General features: G+C 50.5%; 1 protein-coding gene across 1 annotated transcript; it reads left to right on the forward strand.

Moving 5' to 3' along the window:
* The first annotated feature begins 6,089 nt into the window (after positions 1-6,089).
* Positions 6,090-21,226, forward strand: Prph2 (peripherin 2). Its single transcript, XM_041656399.1, has 3 exons — positions 6,090-6,748; positions 16,068-16,314; positions 19,675-21,226. Exons 1-3 carry the CDS (start codon positions 6,168-6,170, stop codon positions 19,885-19,887), a joined length of 1,041 nt encoding a protein of 346 aa, XP_041512333.1. The 5' UTR covers positions 6,090-6,167; the 3' UTR covers positions 19,888-21,226.
* The last annotated feature ends 270 nt before the right edge of the window (positions 21,227-21,496 follow it).

Here is a 21,496-nt window from a genome sequence, read left to right on the forward strand (position 1 = left end):
AGGACTGTTGACAGTGAGAACACGGGATTGTTGACTGTGAACATGGGATTGTTGACTGTGAACACGGGACTGTTGACTTGAGAACACGGGACTGTTGACTGTGAACACGGGGCTGTCGACTGTGAGAACACGGGACTGTCGACTGTGAACACGGGGCTGTCGACTGTGAGAACACGGGACTGTTGACTGTGAACACGGGACTGTTGACTGAGAACATAGGACTGTTGACTGTGAACACGGGACTGTTGACTGTGAACACAGGACTGTTGACTCTGAGAACACGGGACTGTTGACTGTGAACACGGGACTGTTGACTCTGAGAACACGGGACTGTTGACTGTGAACACGGGACTGTTGACTGTGAACACAGGACTGTTGACTGTGAACATGGGATTGTTGACTGTGAACACGGGACTGTTGACTGTGAACACGGGACTGTTGACTGTGAACACGGGACTGTTGACAGTGAGAACACGGGACTGTTGACTGACTCAGCTTCCAGAGAACTAGGAGTTAGATCCCTCACAGTCAGACAAAGCCGCCATGGGTAGGTAGATTAATGGAGATGGCAAACTTCCATTTTCTTCCCTAGCCTCCTGATGAGACAAATGCCTGGTAGGCTTTTCTTCCTGCCAGCACAGCTCCCCTTCCAATCAACTGGTCTAGGCTGGCCAGATGTGCTCAAGGCTAGCATTGAACAGTCTACCCAAAGCTATGCATCTCTCAGCTCCTGATTCTTTGTTTAAGCTGATCCACCCAAAATGAGGGAAGGGGCCTACCCCATGCCACCAAAAACAGTCACTGATCTCAGAACTCAGGCAGACACAGGCAGATATCTGAAAACTCAAGGCCAGCCTGGCCCACATAGTGTGTTCCAGGTCAGCCAGAGCTTCATAGTGAGGTTTGGTCTCAAAAACAAAACTAAACAAGGAGCCTGGCGATGGTGGCGCAGGCCTTTAATCCCAGCCACTCGGGAGGCAGAGGCAGGTGGATCTCTGTGAGTTCGAGACCAGCCTGGTCTACAGAGCTAGTTCCAGAACAGGCTCCAAAGCCACAGAGAAACCCTGTCTCGAAAAAAAAAAAAAAAAAAAACTAAACAAGGATGACACACAGACATGTTCAGAAAGAAATAAAACCACACAGCTGTCTGGTGTGGTGATCATGCCACAGCACCTGGGAGGCAGAGGCAGCAGATCTCGATGAGTTGGAGGTCAGTCTGGTCTACAGAGTGAGTTCAAGGCCAGGCAGGGCTGCATAGTGAGATATGGTCTCAACAACAACACAACAAAAAGCAAAATAAGCAAACAAAATTTTAAAAAATTAAAACCGTAAGCATAAGTTCATCATACAGGAACAGATATTGAAAAAGGCCGTATGCCTCCATGGTTCCTGGCACCAAGTTCAGGTACCCAGAATTGTGTATTCAGTGCCTTCACTGGCGGAGCCATTGGGCCAGCCCCCATGTTTTTATGTTTTAAATATAACATGGGTAACATTTACCAATATTTAATCATAGCATGATATCCTGATGAAAGTGACATGTTTCCTCTCATGGGTCCATTTCTAGTTTCCTTTTGCTTTCCTTGATAATTTGACCTCAGGGATGCTGGCCTCTCAAGAGCCGAGCATTCCTTTCCATCCATTGAAGCCCTTCTCTTATGGCCACCAGGGGGCGCACACAGCCGCAACATAGGCTCAGCGCTATCCAGCGCAGCTAATCCACTGCTGCGCCCTCCTGTTTTCTCTCATTGGTCTCCGTCTGCAAGCTTCCCACAGCCACCTAAATCCCGTTTCAGGACAGCTTCTAGATGCTTGAGCGAGGGAGGCAGAGTCTTTTTTGGGGAAGTCTGCGCTAAAGCTTCGCAACTCCAGCAAGCAAAATTGGTTCTTTCCAATGTCTCTGGTGACCAAAACTTGAAATGTTCTGAAGTTCCAAAGTTGTGAGGAGCCAAGGTGGGACCCTAGGTAATGTAAAAAACAAAACTAAAAGGCTTTGCCCAAACTGTATGACCATAACAACATGAGACTGTTCCTATACGCCCCGAGTCTGCCTCCGGAGATGCCATGCGCTCACGCTTCTTGCCAACGGGGAAACAAGGGTTATTTTCTAAGGTGACTTCGTTGGAGGAAAAACAGTCTTTGTTTAGTGGCTTTGCTTTCATACCTCCTCTGTGGATTTTGATTTGATTTTTCTTAAAGACCTGAAAACAAAAATATTGGAGACAGCCGGGCAGTGGTGGCGCATGCCTTTAATCCCAGCACTGGAGGCAGAGACAGGCGGATCTCCGTGAGGTCGAGGCCAGCCTGGTCTACAGAGCAAGTTCCAGGACAGGCTGCAAAACTACAGAGAAACCCTGTCTTGAAAAATAAAGCAAAACAAAATTAAAAAAAAATTGGAGACAGAGTTTGGCTATGTCTGGTCCCAAACTCACAATCCTCTATAGTACGGGGATTACAGGCATGCAGTAAGCACTCTGGTTACCTGGAAATTAAAACACAAACAAACAAACGTTGTAGTGTGTCCGTCCATCTATTCATGCCACAACGTGTGAGTAGAAGTCGGAGGACAACTTCTAGGCGTTGGCTCTCTCCTTCCAGCACGAGACTCCTGGGGATGCAACGCAGGTTGTTAGGAGTGGCAGGCAGCACCTTTATCTCATGGGCATCTCATTGTCCTTGATCCCAAAGTCTTCTTTTTTTGGAGTAGGGGGTGCAGCAGGGGTATTTTGCAGACAGGGTTTCTCTGTGTAGCCCTGACTGTCCTGGAACTCACTCTGTAATCCAGGCTGGCCTCGACCTCAGAGATCTGCCTGCCTTTAACCCATGAGTGCTGAGCTTAAAGGCACGCGCCACCACCGCAGTAGAAATTACTTTTTAAGCAGAAGGTGATGCTGACTAGCTGAATGTGACAGAGGTGTAGAAAAACCCGGATGGTCATAGGCCATGGTAAACTGGTTGGAAATTGGTTTAACAATGATAGTAAAACACAACTTTGAAATTACAGAGGATTGTGAGCTGGCATGTGGGTGCTGGGAATTGAACCCAGGTCCTCTGGAAGAGCAGTCAGTACTTTTAACCGCTGAACCATCTCTCCAACCCCTACACTGTATACTCTTAAAACTGGTGAAAATTGCTGGACATAGTGGCACCCAACTTTAATCCCAAAACTCAGGAGGCAGTAAGTTCCAGGACAGCCAGGACTACCTAGAGAGACACTGTCTTAAAATTGGGGCAGGGGGCTGGAGAGATGGCTCAGAGGTTAAGAGCATTGCCTGCTCTTCCAAAGGTCCTGAGTTCAATTCCCAGCAACCACATGGTGGCTCACAACCATCTGTAATGAGGTCTGGTGCCCTCTTCTGGCCAGCAGGCATACACACAGACAGAATATTGTATACATAATAAATAAATATTTAAAAATAAAATAAAATAAAATAAAATTGGGGCAGGAGAGACCGCCCTTGCTGCTCTTGCAGAGAACTGGGGTTTGGTTTCTAGCAACCTATATCAGACAGCTCCCACCTGCCTGAACTTCAGCCCCAGAAGATCAGATGCCCTCTTCTGACCTCTGTAGGTACTGTACCCATGTGTGCACTTCCCCATATACACATACACATGTGATTAAAAACACATCTTTTTAAAAAATGCATACTCATTTAATCCCAGCACTCAGGATGCAGAAGCAGGCAGATCTCCGAGCTCAAGGCCAGCCTGGTCTACAGAGTGAGTTCCAGGACAGATAGGACTACACAGAGAAACCCTGTCTTGAAATCCCATAGATAGATAGATAGATAGATAGATGACAGATAGATAAATGTATACTCGAGCAGTTGAGGCAGAAAGAGGGATAATTCAAGACTAGCCTTGGCTACCTGGCAAAGAACTGTCTCAAACAAAACAGTATAAAAATATAAGCCGGGCGATGGTGGCACACACCTTTAATCCCAGCACTCGGGAGGCAGAGGCAGGCGGATCTCTGTGAGTTCGAGACCAGCCTGGTCTACAGAGCTAGTTCCAGGACAGGCTCCAAAGCCACAGAGAAACCCTGTCTCGAAAAACAAAAACAAAAACAAAAAAAAAACAAAACTTAACAATAATATAACACAGTCTTGTAAGATATTACTGGTTGGGATAGTAACTCTGTATTTTCTTCCTTCCTTCCTCCCTCCTCTCTCTCTTTCTTTCTTTCTTTCTTTCTTTCCTCTCTCTCTCCCTCCCTTCCTTCCTTCTCCTTCTTTTTGTGTTTTTTCAAGACAGGTTTTCTCTGTGTAACAAATTAAAGGTGTGTACCACTGCACCCAGTTTAACTCTGTAGTTTCTGTTCAAATTTTTTATAAACCTAAAATTGCTTTTTAAATATCTACTAATTAGAAATAACAATAAGTAGCTAGGTAGTGGTGGTGCACACCTTTAATCCCAACACTTGGGAGGTAGAGGCAGGTGGATCTCTGTGAATTCTAAGCCAGCTTGGTCTACAAAGCAAGTTCCAGGACAACCAGGGCTGTTACACAAGGAAACCCTGTCTCGAAAAAGCAAAAAGAAAGAAAAAAGAAGAGGAGGAAGAGGAAGAAGAAGAAGAAGAAGAAGAAGAAGAAGAAGAAGAAGAAGAAAGTAAAACAAAAAACAAAACAAAACTATAAGCTAAGCTGGCTTAGTGGTGATGAGACTAGAAAGTTTCTTCAATTTTGAAGCCAGTCTGGGATGCATAGCAATATAAGGGCTATAGAGAGTCTGTCTTAACAATGAAAAACAGAAGACAGAAAAACAAACCCCAAGACAGTAACAAAAAACAACAAATCCTTACAGACTCACTAAAGTCGTACTGCTGGGCAGTGGTGGTGCCCGCCTTTAATTCCAGCACTCAGGAGGCAGAGACAGGCAGATCTCTGTGAGTTGAAGGTCAGCCTGGTCTACATATCAAGTTCCAGTGCAGGCTCCAAAACTACAGAGAAACCTTGTCTGGAAAAACAAAACAAAACAAACAAACAAACAAAAACAAAACTTCCCATTTCTTTCTTTTTTTCTTTTTGTTTTTTCCAGACAGGGTTTCTTTGTGTATCCCTGTCTGTCCTGGAACTTATTCTGTAGACCAGGCTGGCCTTGAACTCGTAGATCGCCTGCCGCTGCCTCTGCTTCTGGGGTGCTGGGATTAAAGGCGTGCACTGACACTTAAATGTCCCATGTCTTTCTTTGTGACCATGGTGACAGATGTTTAATGCAATTGCTGTTTGGGTAGGTTTTTTTATTGTTTGTTTGTTTGAGATAGGGCCTCATGTAGCTCACACTGGCTTTGAACCAAGTGTGTGTCTTTAATCATATCTCTGTGCTTGAGGTAGCCTAGTCTACACAGTAAGTTCCAGGCCAGCCAGAGCTACACAGTCAAAGATAAGAACAAAATAAAAAACCTCCCAACCCTCAAGATGAGGAGGGCATCTGGGATTACTCCTTTGTGATCTCATCACATGTGAGTGGGTGTTTTGCCTGAAGTACCACTTAAATTCTGGCCCATGGAAGTCAGAAGCGGGTGTCGGATCCCTTGGAGTTACAGATGATTGTGAGCCTCTATGTGGGTGCTGGGATCCTGGGTGAGCTCTCTGCAAGGGCAGTGTTCTTAATCACTGAGCCACTCCAGCAGCAAATGCTCAACCTCTCTTCTCTCAGACTCACAGACCCGACCCCGACAACCTCACTGTGGCTTGCAGGAACTGTCCAGCCTGTTCTAGCCAGCTTGAGTCCTTTTGGTTCTGGACTTTTGAGCCGAGCTGGATCCGGCAAGCACACACACACACACACACACACACACACCCACACACACACACACGGGAGCTCCTCCCAGCCATGTTTTGAATCGGCATGGCTTTCTCTAATGGGATGACCCTGGCTAAAGAGATTAACAACTGCACTGTGGATCCCACTTTTAATCCACAGTGTTCGGGCTGTCCCTCCTGGGCTGGGAAGGACACTGCAGAAACGGCGGCCTAGACTAGCTCCTGCTACCATTACTGAGTTAACGAGGATTCTAGGCTAGGGAGGCCCCAAGATGGGCAACTCCCAGCTGCTTGGGTCCATAGTGCTCTTCCTAAGGCCCTAAGTGGTCTAGCCCCTGACCTCACTAGGGTTAGGAGTGGAAGCTGAACTGTGGGAGGCTGCCTGGACCCCACTTGGTAAGCATGGCACTGCTCAAAGTCAAGTTTGACCAGAAGAAGCGGGTCAAGTTGGCCCAGGGGCTCTGGCTTATGAACTGGCTGTCTGTGTTGGCTGGCATCATCCTCTTCAGCCTGGGGCTCTTCCTGAAGATTGAGCTCCGCAAGAGGAGCGAAGTGATGAATAACTCTGAAAGCCACTTTGTCCCCAATTCCCTGATAGCGGTGGGGGTGTTGTCCTGTGTCCTCAATTCTCTGGCTGGCAAGATCTGCTATGACGCTCTGGACCCTGCCAAGTACGCCAAGTGGAAGCCTTGGCTGAAGCTGTACCTGGCCGTCTGCGTCCTCTTCAACATCATCCTTTTCCTCGTGGCTCTTTGCTGCTTCCTGCTGCGGGGCTCCCTGGAGAGCACCCTGGCTTCCGGGCTCAAGAATGGGATGAAGTACTACCGGGACACTGACACCCCAGGTAGATGCTTCATGAAGAAGACCATCGACATGCTTCAGATCGAGTTCAGGTGTTGTGGCAACAACGGCTTCCGGGACTGGTTCGAGATTCAGTGGATCAGTAATCGCTACCTGGACTTTTCCTCCAAGGAAGTCAAAGAGTGAGTAGCCGCCGCTCCAGGGTGGGAGACCCAGGGTTTGATTGCTCAGCCTGCACAGGGCATTTTCCTCTCTGTTGGGTATAGAATCGATCAGGTTTTGAGGTGTGTGTGGGGAGGGGGTTCGGGGGCGTTATGCTGGACCATGTGCAGTTGCCAGCATCTGGGCCCTCTGGCCCTCAACGATGGCAGCTTCGTCTGGCTCAGCCTCGTGTTCTAGCCGAGGTGGGGAAAGGTGTGGAGTGAGGTGAAGATGCTTAGGTGAGTTGGAGTTACTAGGAGGAGAGCTGTAATGTGGAGCCTGTCACACAGTAAGAATGGGGCCCTCAGAGCTCACTTGGACTCAGATAGTTCTTGGTACTTATCCTGTCCCCTCGAATTTCCTGGTTTGCACCTTGGTTTGCCAAGTTTTCAGCACTTGAAAAGGCCAAAGTGTCGGCAAAGAGTCTGTCCTTGGTTATGGCAGAATTTGAGGTAAACCATGTTCCTGTGACTTTCAGGGAACAGATCAGCTTGGGACTGTACTTTGTTCTCAACTGCTCTGTGACTTTAGCCAGGTCGCACACCCCTGGACTTCTCTCTCCATCTTTCGAGGGAAGATACTGGAATATGTGATTTGTCTATGTCTGGTATACAGCAGGTGCTAGTTAAATGCCGCTTGTTCTGTTTTTCTTTCTTCCTTTTTGTTTTGAGTCAGGATCTTACTGTGTAGTTTGGCTGCCTGGAACTTCTTACGTAGACTAGGCTGGACTTAACTCGGAGAGATACTTCTATTTTTGCCTTTCTTTTCTTTCTTTCTTTCTTTTTTTTTTTTTTTTTGTTTTTCGAGACAGGGTTTCTCTGTGGCTTTGGAGCCTGTCCTGGAACTAGCTCTGGCCTGGTCTCGAACTCACAGAGATCTGCCTGCCTCTGCCTCCCGAGTGCTGGGATTAAAGGCGTGCGCCACCACCGCCAGGCTTATTTTTGCCTTTCAAGTGCATGTGAACCATGCCCAGCGCGTTTTTATCTGTGTGCAGGTATACAGTGTGCCACAGTGCACGTGCAGAGGGAGCCGGGTCTTTCTCTCCACTGTGAACCCGGTGTTCATACTCTGGTTGTCAGGTGTGGCAAGCGTATGGCGAAGCATATGGCGAGCATGGCAAGTGCTTTTATTCACAGTCTTTAGCACAACAGTTTTCCAAAATATTCTTCATCAAGCCGGGCGATGGTGGCGCACGCCTTTAATCCCAGCACTCGGGAGGCAGAGGCAGGCGGATCTCTGTGAGTTCGAGACCAGCCTGGTCTACAGAGCTAGTTCCAGGACAGGCTCCAAAGCCACAGAGAAACCCTATCTCGAAAAACCAAAAAAAAAAAAAAAAAAAAAAAAAAAATCTTTGTCGTGTGTGAAAATGAAGTCCTGTGGGGGGTGGGTGCTGGTGAGAACAGGCCCTGGCCTTAGCTCAGGCTGCTCTTCCCCATGGATGATCTCCAGGGAGGGGGCTGACGTTCCAGGGCGGTGCCTTGCCCAGCTGCCCTTTTCTCTGAGTAACTCTGGCAAATCTCAGGGTGTACTGAACTGATGGGTACCCAGCAGCAGAATGCGCTTGAAGCCCGAGGTTCCAGGACGGCTGATAGCTTAGACGAGGCTTTGCTCTCAGGTGGAAGGAAGCCCAAGAGAAGGTCACTGCTTGAGATGTTGTTTTCTCTGTGGAAGGAGATTATGGCCACAAATCCCCAGCCAAGGAGAGGATTGTGACCAGCTCTGCCCTTTCTAGATGGAAGGTCTGTGGGGACAGGCTAGGAAGGCATGATTTGCATAAGCTGCCTCAGGAGGATGGGTAGCCAGGGGCCAAGCAGAACTCTTGGGACTATGAGAGGCCAATGTAAAACCAGATGAATAAGGCTTTCGTTCATCTCTTTCGCGTTTCTTTCTTTCCTTTTCTAATGTGCTCTCTGAACGGGAACCTTTCCTTTTTCCTCCTTTTCAAATTGATTGTGTAAAGTGTTTTGAGCAGGTCCACTCCCTCCCCTCTGACCCTAGTCCCCACTGTTATTTCCTCCCAATTTCATGTGTTCTCTCTCTCTCTCTCTCTCTCTCTCTCTCTCTCTCTCTCTCTGTGTGTGTGTGTGTGTGTCTCTCTCTCTCTCCTTTCTCCTAAATAAATGGAGTCCAGTTAAACCATGGTGTCTGGCCATCTGCCAGAGCGTGGATAGTTTTTCAGGGTCCACCTCCCTGAGGAAAACTGACCCTCCCTCCCTGAGGGCCATCAGTTGCTAATGGCTCCTTAGTTAGAGTTGGGAATTCCTGACTACTTCTCCATCCATGCTGGGCTCTTTCTGGCTTGATTTTGTGCAGATCTGACGCCTGTGGTCAACAGCTGCTACCATCTCGTGTGCAACTGCCCTGTTGCACCTGGAAAGCACTGTTTATCTGTAACATTGGCTCGCAAACGCTCTACCCACTTCTCCCGAGATGACGCCTGCGCATGGGGAGGAGGGCTGTGATACAGGCGACCCATTTATGGCTGAACAGTCTCGCATTCCCTGCCCACTGGCCGGTTGTGAGCCTCGGTGTTAATCATCAACTGCTGTAAAAAGAAGCGTCTCTGGTGGAGAGGGACAGCGCTGTGGACGGTGTAATAAGTCAGTAGGAGCTGTTTGGTACTGCGGCCATTTACACAGTAACAGTAAGTCTCCCAGGGAACCTTCCCTCTCCCCACTTAGTGCTAGGGATCAGCACGATGCAGGGCCTTGGGCACGCTAAGCAAGTGCTTGACCACGCGACACCTGCCCATCTGCCTCCCTACCTCCCTCCCTTTACCTGGAGGCAGGTGCTGTCCTTTCAGCTGCCCCCCAAAGCTGGCCTGGAACTCACAAAGATCTTCCTGTCTCTGCTTCCCAAGTGCTGGGATTAAAGATGTGTGCCACCACTGCCCAGTGGGATGCAATTATCTTAATTCCATTGTCCTGGAAAAATTTTCACTATTGTACACACAGAAAATATCATTGGCAATGGTAGGAGGCACAGCAGTAGAAAACCAGCAGGGTGTGGCAGTGCACTCTGGAGTACCCTAGCAGAGGTAGGCCAGCATGGTCTATAGATCAAGTTCTAGACAGCCAGGGCTACACAGAGAAACCCTGTCTTGAAAAATCAAATAAATAATTTAAAAAAAACCAGAAAATATAAAAAAAAATTCAAGAAAGATTCTCATCCATAATTGACAGGTGGCTTTACATTTTCTACATTTTATTCTAGTATTGTTCATATTTTCTTTTATTTTTACTTTTTTTTTAAAGATTTATTTATTATGTACACAACAGTCTGCCTCCATGTATGCCCGCACGCCAGAGGAGGGCACCAGATCTCATTACAGATGGTTGTGAGCCACCATGTGGTTGCTGGGAATTGAACTCAGGACTTCTGGAAGAGCAGGCAATGCTCTTAACCACTGAGCCATCTCTCCAGCCCTACTTTTTTTTTTTTTTTTGAGATAGGGTTTCTCTGTAGCTTTGGAGCCTGTCCTGAAACTAGCTCTGTAGACCAAGCTGGCCTCGAACTCATGAAGATCCGCCTGCCTCTGCCTCCTGAGTGCTGGGAATAAAGGCCTGTGCCACCACCGCCTAGCTCATGATCTTTTTTAACCACTGTGTACTATTCCCTGAAGAAGGACACTCTCAGGCAGGATCCTAGCTGCTCTCACCCTATTGCTGTCACCAGAGCAGTTTTCTTTCAGCCCTTTGCCCTTTGTCTGCTCTCTTAGCGCCCCAAGGCCAGGTTTGACTTTTCTGCACAAAGCTGGTGTTAAGGTACAACTATAACAGAAGGCAGAGGGGCGGATCTCTGTGAGTTCGAGGCCAGCCTGGTCTACAAGAGCTAGTTCCAGGACAGGAACCAAAAGCTACGGAGAAACCCTGTCTCGAAAAATCAAAAAAAAAAAAAAAAAAAACAGAAGGCAGAGGCAGGCAGGTCTCTGAGTTCAAGGCCAATCTGGTCTATGGATTTATTTCCAGGACAGTCAGTGCTACACAAAGAAACCCTGTCTCGAAAAACAAACAAACAAATGATACAACTGGGGGAATGAAACACCTCTAAGGACCTCATACCATAGTGGGATAGCCTGTGCTACCTTGGGCAGCGCTACCAGGGGATATCCCACCATCACTTTCCACAGGCGACCAGTACGGAGATCTTCCAGAGTCACATTTGCCTGAGATTGCGGTGTTGGGTCCCAAAGGAAGAATCAAGTTTAGCACGGGGGAGGAAGGGCCAAGCTCAAGGTGGAACTTTCCTGGTCCCTCTTGGTTCCCTATCCGGGGTATCACCTTGTTCACTTAGGGGCTGCCCTCCTTCCAAGCACAGATCAGGGCCTCTTAAGACAGCCAGGTGGCCCAGAGCTCCTTAGGTGCTGAGCCGGCTATTTATATCATCTGTTTCCCAGGCTGTGGAAGTACTGTGCCTGGGGGAACTGGGTCTTAGGGTCTTAAGGGAAAGCTTGTGTTCTAGGCTAGCCCCCCACAGCAAGGTGAATCTAGCCTTGTCAGGGCATCCTGCAGACTCTCCTGGAAAACGTGTCATTTGGTGGGTGAATTGATAAACCATAGGGAAAGACAGGAAAGCAGGCGGAGAGGGTCACAGGCATCCCGCGCATTGTGACTTCACCCTACTAGGTGCGGTGCACAGAGGGACAGCCGGGGAAGGGCCATTCCCTTGACTTCTGAACTTTGATAACCTACCTAAAAAGCTAGAATCTAAGACACTTTGGTGGAGAGTTGATCCAGGTAGGGGGCCCTTTAGGGCACGGGGCTTCCAGCCAGGACTTAGAACCAGCTTTCTTTGCCTCCCGCCCCACTTCCTCCCTCCTCTCTGGTACCTGATTTTTTTTTTTTATTTCTTTCTTGAGTATGTCAGGCACAATTCACTTCAGATGGTGATGTGTGTTGTCAAGGGGCGCCCTGTTAGGGAGACATGGCTACACCCTGTGGACACCAGTAGGGTATCTTGCTTACTGAAGTTTAGGAAGGGGAAGCGGGGAGATGTGAACACTCTAGGGTCTCTGCTGGCCTTGACCCCAAGACTGTCGACCTGACCCTCACTTCAGATGCACTGAGAGCGGGTGTGCTGGCTTCATTCCAGCTGGGGACGCCTGGGGACATCTGGGGTGATGTGGGTTGGGGTGTGGTGGTGTAGTGTTGTGGGGTGTGGGGTGGGGGTGTGGTGTGGGATGGGGTGTGGTGGTGTGGTGGTGTAGGGAGTGGTGGGGGGTGTGCTGGTGTGGGGGTGGTGTGGGGTGTGATGTGGTGGGGTGTAGTGTGGTGGGGTGTGGTGGTGTGGGGGGTGGTGGTGTGGTGTGGGATGGGGTGGTGTGGTGTGATGGGGTGGTGTGGTGTGGTGTGATGGGGTGGTGTGGTGTGGTGGTGTGGGGGTGGTGTAGGGTGGAGTGGGGTGTGGTGGTGTGCAGTGTGGTGTGGTGTGGGATGGGTTGATGGCATGAGGCAGTGGTCCTGAGATACAGACTAGGTAGAGGATCACCTTTTCTTCTGTTTTTGTTTTTGGTTTTTAGAGACAGGGTTTCTCTGTAGCTTTGGAACCTCTCCTGGAGCTGCTCTGTAGACCAGGCTGGCCTTGAACTCACAGAGATCCACCCCACCTGCCTTTCTTCCCCAAGTGCTGGGATCAAAGGCACGTGCTGGCTGCCATCACCACCCGTTTCTTTCATACTTAAGTCTCCCCAGGTAGAAGCCCCTAGAAGTGGGCTGGGATGGAACTCAGATGCTAGAATGTGCACCTAGCCTGGTGGAAGCCTTGGGTTCCTTTGCTGGCTCCACATATACAATGTGGTTGCTCATGCCTGTAATCTTAGCACTTGGGAGGAAAAGATGGGAATCAGAAATTCAAAGTCATCCTCAGATACTTGGCGAGTTCAAGGCCAGCCAGCCTAGGATAGAGGCCTCCCCTCCCTGGGAAGCAGGTAGATTCCAGGCTAATAGGGAAGTCAGCGGGTAACTGCTGTGGTTGTTGTTAATTACCTGTGTGGTTTTAGATGAGAAGCTGTCCTGCCCAGAACCCCACTTCCTCCTCTCCAGAACAATCTGGTGGTTTCCAAGGTCCTCTTCAAAGGCCTGAGATGGAGAGAAGCCAAGGAAGCAGTGTGCTACTTGTATTGGCTCCTGCCACCTCACACAGGCCCAGGAAGGCCTGGCCTCACAGTAACAAGTGGCCCTGAGATCTGTTCTTTGCCATACCCACACTGTCCCTGGGGACTTAGAAATGGCTTCGGAGAATATATGTGCTTGGAGAGAGGGCTCAAGGGGCAGCCTGCGAGTCAGAAGCAGGACAAACGGCACCTAAGTGTGGACGCCCTCAGGTTTGAGTAAAGTCCTTTGACGGTCCGGGGTGCTTGAAGAGAGGGATCATCCCAGAGACTAAATTCTGCTCAGTGTTCCCAGGGCCCCTGGCCTTCAGGAGGGAAAGGGTAGACAGATGGGGACCTCTGCTGGCCTCAGCCTTAGGACCACTGCTCTGACCCTCATTTTAGATATCCTTGGGGCATACCTGAGGCGAGTGTTCAGGCTTCACCCCAACTCAGGGACATGTGAAGGTCCTGCCAACACCCCTCCAACCTGTCTTCCTGCCCTACCAAGGGCCCCCCAACCAGCACTGATTCAGCACCGCATAGGACAGGCACTGAGCTCAATTCAAGCTCCAGGAGCTTAGGAGCCAAGCGAGGCCTGGCTCATGCTGTCCCGTGCGCAATGGCGCCGGCAGGCAGATGGCTCCTGTGGCAGCCCGGGGTTATGCAGTCTGTCTCCTCCACGGCAGCGAGCCTTACTCTGCAGCTGCCCTCAAAGGCCAAGCACCACAGCCACTAGCTCACAAGTGACCGTGTCCCCGTGAGGTCCTCTGGTCTGTTGGTTTCAAAGCCCGATAGAGGCTTCCCAGGTGCTCAGGATGGCTCCTACTTAGCCTCTGCCCAGTGAGGCGCCATTTGTGTGCTCGGCATTTCCTGCGCACCACGCCCTCTTTAAGCGCACGATCCTCACGTCGCCCCCGTTGTGCAGCTGAGGTAGCGGGTCTGTGCAGGGCAGAAGTCAAAGTCAGTGGTCCCCTCTTCCCCCCCTCATGCCCTCGCCACCTAGTGCCATCTATTCTTTAGGCAGTGCACCCTGCCCACGAATAGATGTCAGGGCTGAAGGACGCGGAGGGTGGAGGTGCGTCATAACTCAGGCCACCGTGTGCAGTCTTCCCACAGCCCTAACCCGTACGGGTGGAAAGCGGCAGGCGTCTCGTGGAAATGGCCCCACAGCTGTGTCTACACACAAGGGTGCTCAGCTTATCCTGGAAAGAGAAACACGGAAATTCAGATAAGTTGAAGGTTGCGAGTGAGGGGGGCAGGGGAAACCAGCTCCTCCAAGTTGTCCTCTGATCTGTCTCCACGTGGCGCCATGATACATGCGTGTGCCCACGATAATAAGTGTCCCCTCAAGTAAGATATCGATGAAGTCCCTTAAAGCAAAGCAAAACTCAAGGTGCGAGTTTCCATCCACTGGGTCTGCAGGGAGCAAAGCTTGGACTACCGTGGGCGTGGCCGGGAGGGGCGTGGCTGGGAGGGGCAGGTTATCTCCCGTGACTGACTGGACGTGTGACACAGCCTCTCAAGGGAGAAGGATGATGAGGACAGGGCAGGATCACCCATAGGCACAGGGCACTTCTACAGATTCTCCGTCTGTATTCTACACAAACAAACCTATGGACCACATGGTCCATCCCCACATCAGGCTGCCACAGATATAGCTCACTGAAACAAGAAAACAAAACAAAACAAAATCCAGGACGCTCTCCATCAGCAGATGCGAAAAGACGCCTAAGTCTAGTATGTAAAGCTACCATGTGGACTTTCCATTTTGAAAAACAATTATTATTGTTATTATTATTACTGGTGTGTGTGTGTTGCGTGCATATAGGCATGTGTTCTGTCGCGTGCCCGTGGAGGTCAGAAGACACCCTGTGGAACTGTTTTCTCCTCCTACTGTGTGGTCCTAGTGACGAGAATCAGCCTTCAGGCTTGGCAAGCCCCTTTACCCACTGAGCCATCTTGCCAGCCCCGATGTGGGCTCTGACAGATGAGCGTGCGAAGGCAGGCTTGATTCATTTTATGTGTATGAGGGTGCATGGACTCGTGTGCTCATGTGTCTGTGGACACGAGGACGCACGGGTGTGTGGAGGGCTGAGGGCGACCTTAGGTGTCCTCAGGTGTGGTCAAGCAGGTTGCGCTGGCTAGCCAGTGACTTCCAGGAATCTATCTGTTTGGTTCCCTAAAGCCCAAGCCCTCAGGGCAGTAGATGGAATTGGGGTCCTTCTGCCTGTGTGGTCAAGCACTTCACCGATCTGAGCTGTCTCTTTAGCCTTTATCTATGCATTTTTGGAGACAGAATCTTAAGTAACCTGAGCTGGCCCTGACTGCACTATGTAGCCAAGGATGCCCTTAAACTCCTAATCCTCCTGCCTGTACCTCCTAAGGGCTGGGACCACAGGGTGCCCCTCTGTGCCCAGAGAGCACACACACCTTAAGTGTGCTGCTGGAGGAATCTTGTCACCCCTGGTCAGGAGGCACGGATAGCCTGTGGAGGTGGGAAGGAATCACCGTGAAGATTCCTTTTGGATTTTGGATCCCTGTGAAGGCACAGCATACCCTAAGGAAACCAACACAGACACACAGAGTGGCTGCGAGCCTCGCTTGGCAGTTCGGGAGTCGAGGATTCAGTCTTGTCTTTCAAAGTGGGTAGGAAGGTTTCTCTGCTGTGAGGTTAGAGGTGGGGGCTGCGTCTGTCCCCAGTCTTCATGTCCTGCCTCTGCACAGGTCCTGGGCCAGAATAGGCCTTCCGGAAACATCTTTCTAGAAAGGGCCTTGCTCACGAATGGCCTGTGAAAGGGAAAGATGGCTGCCGAAGGGGTGAGGGGTTAAATTCTAACAGTGGGAAAGATGGCTGCCGAAGGGGTGAGGGGTTAAATTCTAACAGTAGCAGCAGTCACCTCAATCCTAGGTCCTTAATTCCTACTGGCCTGGAGTGGATCCAAGAAGTCCCTGCAAGCTGGGGGCCTGCCCGGCAACATAGGGTGCCTGCGTACATTTCTGTGTTCCCTCTGCCTCCATCTTATGGACCATGCACTCCAGGAGGACAGGGATGGGGGCAGAGCTCACTGCTCTGTCTCTAGCCCCAGCACAGAGGCTGCTATGTGGTGGGTGCTGGTGGGCTGTGAGGACTGAAAAGCAGTTTTCAGTGGGTGGGGGGGTGGGGGGGGCGATACCATGAGATGTCCTGAACCAGGCTGTTTCTCTTTCAGTCGCATCAAGAGCAACGTGGATGGGCGGTACCTGGTGGACGGCGTCCCTTTCAGCTGCTGCAACCCCAACTCACCACGGCCCTGCATCCAGTACCAGCTTACCAACAACTCGGCACACTACAGCTATGACCACCAAACCGAGGAGCTCAACCTCTGGCTGCGGGGTTGCAGGGCCTCCCTGCTGAGTTACTACAGCGGCCTCATGAACTCCATGGGTGTGGTCACATTCCTTGTCTGGCTCTTTGAGGTAGGCCACAGAGGACAGGGAGAGGGAGCCTGCCTGACTTGGCTGTACATGGTGAAGCCAGACCTGGGGAGCAAACCTTCAGGGTCTCATGTAATCTAGGCTGGTCTTGAACTTGATACATAGCCAAGGCTAGCCCTGAATTCCTTATCCTGTTGACACTGCCTCCCAAGTGCCAGGAAACGTGTCCATCACTATGTCTGACTTCTTTTTATTGTTGAGACAGTCTTACTATGTTGCCCATGCTGGCCTTGAACTTACTTTCTCCAGCCTCAGCTTCCCCGCTAAAGCTGGGACAGTAGTATGTGCCACCATGCCTGGCATCATTGCTTACAAAATTATTTAGATAAAACCAACATAAAATTAACCTTTTTTTCTTTATTTTACTTTCTTTTTTATTTTCCTTTTTTTGTTTTTTTGTTTTTTTTTTTCAAGACAGGGTTTCTCTGTAACTTTGGAGCCTGTCCTGGAACTAGTTCTTGTAGACCAGGCTGGCTTTGAACTCATAGAGATCTGCCTGCCTCTGCCTCCCGAGTGCTGGGATTAAGGGCATGTGCCACCACTGTCCAGTTCTTCTTTTTTCTTTTTGACATAGGGTCTTTCTCTAGATAGTCCTGACTATTCTAGAACTCTCCATGTAGACCAGGTTGGCCCCAAACTCAGAGATCAGCCTGCGCCTGCCTGCTAAGTGCTGGGATTAAGGGTGTGCGCTACCATGCCCTGCAAAAATCAAGCCACTTAGTGTATTCATAGTAACGCCTGTCTGCCCCCTCAGTCTAGTTCTAAAACACTTCATAGCCCCCCAAGGAAACTCAGCACCACAAGTCTGTGGCAGCTATCCGTCTCTGTGCTGTGTTGGGCCCTTGCACTACGCAACCTTTTATGTTTGGCTTTCCACTTAGATCAACTTGGGGTTCCTCTTGTGCTTCTGCTTTTTGTTCTGAGGTCTTAGATGGTTATAGTGACATCACATGGGGACAGCGGCATTACCTCTGGGGACATAGACAGTGACGTCACTGGGCCCTTCAGTCAACAGGATCTGCGTGGACTTGTGCTTCGTGTGTTGTGTGCAATGTTGGTCTAACAGTCTAACTGTCAGCGGGTCCACTTTATGTCACCCGCAATACGTAGTTCCTCTTTCTGAAGCTCTGGAGCCCCATCCTCTCCCCCGTCCAATTCCTCCTTGGAAGGGCATTTGTAACCATTGCTGGGAGCTGTTCCGGGTGCTGAACACTCCACAAGGTTCTCAGGTGTGACTCAGGTGTGACTCAGGGCGCCTGCACTGAGCAATTCCTGCCCCAGAAAACCCAGGCTCCAAAATCCAAATGTACCAAGACAGAAACATTAACTGAGACAGTTTCCTTCTATCAGAGACGAGTCCTTGAATCTCTCATGTAGTCCGTGGAGGAGGACAAGGGGGTATCTACCTAGGTCTAAACCATACGTGAAATGACATCGCGGCTGGACCACATCCAAGGCTTTTGATATTGAGGCAAAGGCAGCACCTCATGGCCATTTATTAGCTGACGATGCTTTGAGGTAGTCTTGGGAATGATGGCTTGAGGGGAGCAGCCTATCCCCAGGGTGACGGTCAGCACCGTTTAAACCCATGATGGGATGCCTGTCCTTGAAGACTGTAGAGGAGCACCTGGTCTCCTAGGTCACTGCTGCTGGACACCCGCTCACAGGGACTGGTTCACTGGGAACAGGGAATCTGAACACCCCAACTTCTAGTGAGCAGACCTGCTATAGACCCTGGGCTGCCAGAGCTCCTGGCTGAGTTGTGACCTTGGCCATGACCTCCTTGCATCACAGGTGAGGAGATGAGCAAACGCAATGCACAAAAGGGCAGATGCAGAGTCCACGGTGCAGCTCCTTCAGCAGGAGGCTGTCACGGTGCAGCAGGCTGCTCTCAGGAGGAGGTCGCTTTTCCCATTGTAGAACGTGTTATTAGCTTTCAACATACAGCAATCCCTAAGATTGGCTGCTCCTACAGTTAAATTCTCCCCAGTGCACTCACTAGCAGCTGTGTCGGTGAGATGCTGACCCACCCTGTGTCGTCTGGGCTGGGGCGCTGGATGAACCAGGTGTATGGGGTAGGGGGACACTCCTACTCCTAGGGAGCAGCCTGGAGCTGCAGGTTTCCATCACTGAAATCTGGAAGCCAGAAGGTGCAGCCATTGTCTCCTAGTCTCCCAGTCAGGCAAGTACAAGGCTGCGCTGCCAATCCAGGCGCCTTTGGCTCTAGGGGCCGCCATAGCGGATGCTAGTGCAGATATGCAAGCAGCCGGTGACAGACATCCGTTCATCACCACACGCATGACAACAGATGACCCCACACTGCAGGGTTTGCAGACAAGGAGGTAGCTTTAATTTTTTCCATATTTTTGTGTGTGTGTTGTCTGCATGTATGTCTGTGCATCGCGCACATGCATGGTGCCAGTGGAGGTCAGAAGATGCCGTCGGATCCCCTGGAAGTGGAGTTATAGATAGTTATGAGCTGCCCTGTGGCTGAGGGAACCAAGCCTGGATGCTTGACAAGAGATCTTGACTGCTTAGTCTCTTCCAGGATCAGAAATGACTTCTTTGGTTTGGTTGGTTGAGACAGGATCTCTCTACATAGTCCTGACTGTTCTGGAGTTCTTTGGTAGACCAGGCTGGCCTTGAACTCACAGAGATCCATCTGCCTCTGCCTCCCCAGCACTGGGATTCAAGGTGTGAGTTACTGAGCCTGACCTAGGAGTAACTTTTTCAAAAATTATGTTTGTTTTTTGTTTGTATTTTGTGTGTATGTGTGAGCATGTGTGTGCCACAGCACACTTGTGGAGGTCAGAGGACATCCTGTGGTAGCCAGTTGTCTCCTTTCACCATGGGGAATCAACCTCAGGTTGGTTCTTGGCAGCAAATACCTACCTGTCAATCCACCTTGGTTGCCAAACCAGGAGGTGACTTTGTGACCCTATCCATGAAGCTGCTGACATTCTAATGGGCCAAGAAACACACTGTGAAAGGGTGGGAGGGCTGGTGTGTCCAGCAAGGTGGAGGCAGGAAGAAGGGGAAGGAGGGGGCGGCAGGGCACTCACTCAGGGTTGGCTCTGGATTAACAGGTAACCATGGAGAGCCATGATGATCTAGGCAAAGGATATTACATGTTCTACCAGCTGCAGGGAGTGGATGGGATGGGGCACTGGAGAGGGAGGCCAGGGTGGGATGGGTCCGGCCTTTACCAACCCAGGTTTGGTGCCACCATCAGCTTTAGTGCCGCACCTGGGGAGATGTGTGTTGCTGGCGCTCACATTTTCCTAATAGCCCAACCCTTAGCTATGCCCCATGTCTGCTCTAAGTCTTGGCTCTCCCCATCAGGTGAGCATTACTGCCGGACTCCGCTACCTGCACACGGCGCTGGAAAGTGTGTCCAACCCCGAGGACCCTGAGTGCGAGAGTGAGGGCTGGCTGCTGGAGAAAAGTGTGCCCGAGACCTGGAAGGCCTTTGTGGAGAGCTTTAAGAGGCTGGGCAAGAGCAATCAGGTGGAGGTCGAAGGCGCAGATGCAGGCCAGGCCCCAGAGGCTGGCTGATGGCTTGGGATCTCTCCCCTCGTCAACACTTAGCGGACTCCAGGAAATGTGGATACCCCCTTGTCCAGCTGAAAGCCCGAATTTCCTAAGAAAGCCGGGTACCTACTGACTCTCCTTGACAGTGGGCTTTGAAGTTCAGGGTCCTTAGGGCATGCGACAAACATTTGTGAAATGACTGCGTTCACATGTGTGTGAGTGAACCCTTCACCATAGACATGCAGTCTCACGGGCCGGCCGGCCCAGGATTCATCTCCGCCCTGTGAGTCCAGCTCTCCCACAGGTGACTGGCCACACCAAGGCCCCTGCCCCGGTAGTGCCCACCTCTTCTCAGTTCCAAGTTCTGCATCCGAATCATCAATCACTTGATACATAAACACAAGGGTGAAAAAAACCTAAGGGCCATGTTGTCTTTTCTTAAAGACAGGGTTAACAGTCATGTTTTGCTTGTTAGATAATGGGGGAGGGGCAATGGACCCCCCCCCCCTGCAGAGGGTTACCTCCACATAGGATTCAGGGATGGTGAAAAGTGGGGCTTCCTTCTCTTTAGCTTCACTAATTCCAGCTCGAACCATGGGCTGCTGGCATATCCCAGCATCCCCTCCACTCACAAAGTGCTGGGTGAGCCACCACCTGCGGCTCGTCTGAGAAAGAACAGAGAGAGCTTGCTGTCCTGTGGAAGAGGAGGAACGACTAAACAAAGGTCCACTTGGGGACCAGGCCTTGGTGGGCGTGGGGACATAGGCTCAGGTGGCCAGGACAGTCCTGTCCAGAGGAGGGTAAGAGCCTCTGGAAACTTCTGTTTCTCTCCACAAAGTGTTGTGGGAGTGCTGGAGACAGGTTTTCTTCCCACACTAGATTTACCTGCAGAAGTTGCCATTTCTTCTGGGAAAGACAGGCGAGCCCTCGGGGGAAGGGAAACGAAGCAGAATTTTGCTGGCACCCAGGCTGGGGGTGGCCAGTTTGGCATAGGAGCGCACTGTGTGGTTCGAACCCCTCTCCGGGGGAAGACCCAATCAGAGATGCTGATACACCCAACATTTTGCCCTCAGTGTAGTCTTTTGAGCCCCTCAGAGCAAGGGCTGGCCCAGAGGCTGAGGCAGGCACCTGTGGTGAGGACCCTGAGTTTCCCACCATCCTTCAGGAGGGCTGAGAACCATGGTGAAAGCTGCTTTAGACCCATGTGTAACTATGCTGTCAAGAGCCGTATTAAGAGACATTAAAAGCTATATTGTATGAAACTCACTGTTGTTAAGTGACTGTCTCAGTCCATTCAACAGCACGTACCACAGGATGTCCAGTTCTAGCCGGTACCTGTCCAAAAGGTAGAAACCAGGCCTGGCAGCGCATGCCTATGAGCCTGGCATTTGGAAGGATCAGGAGTTCAGCGTCATCTTCTACTCCAAAGTAAGTTCCAGCCAGGTGGTGGCGGAGGCGCACACCTTTAATCTCAGCACTCAAAAGGTAGAGGCAGGTGAATCTCTGCGAGTTCAAGACCACCCTTATCTACAAGTGAGTTCCAGGACATACCCCAAAGCTACAGAGAAACCCTGTTTCTTAAAACCAAAAAAAAAAAAAAAATGAAAAAGAAAAGAAAAAAAGTTTCAAGGCT

The sequence above is a fragment of the Microtus oregoni genome, unplaced genomic scaffold, assembly GCF_018167655.1.
Source record: "Microtus oregoni isolate MIOR12 unplaced genomic scaffold, Mior012 000007F_ref0000211, whole genome shotgun sequence".
Taxonomy (NCBI): Eukaryota; Metazoa; Chordata; class Mammalia; order Rodentia; family Cricetidae; genus Microtus; species Microtus oregoni.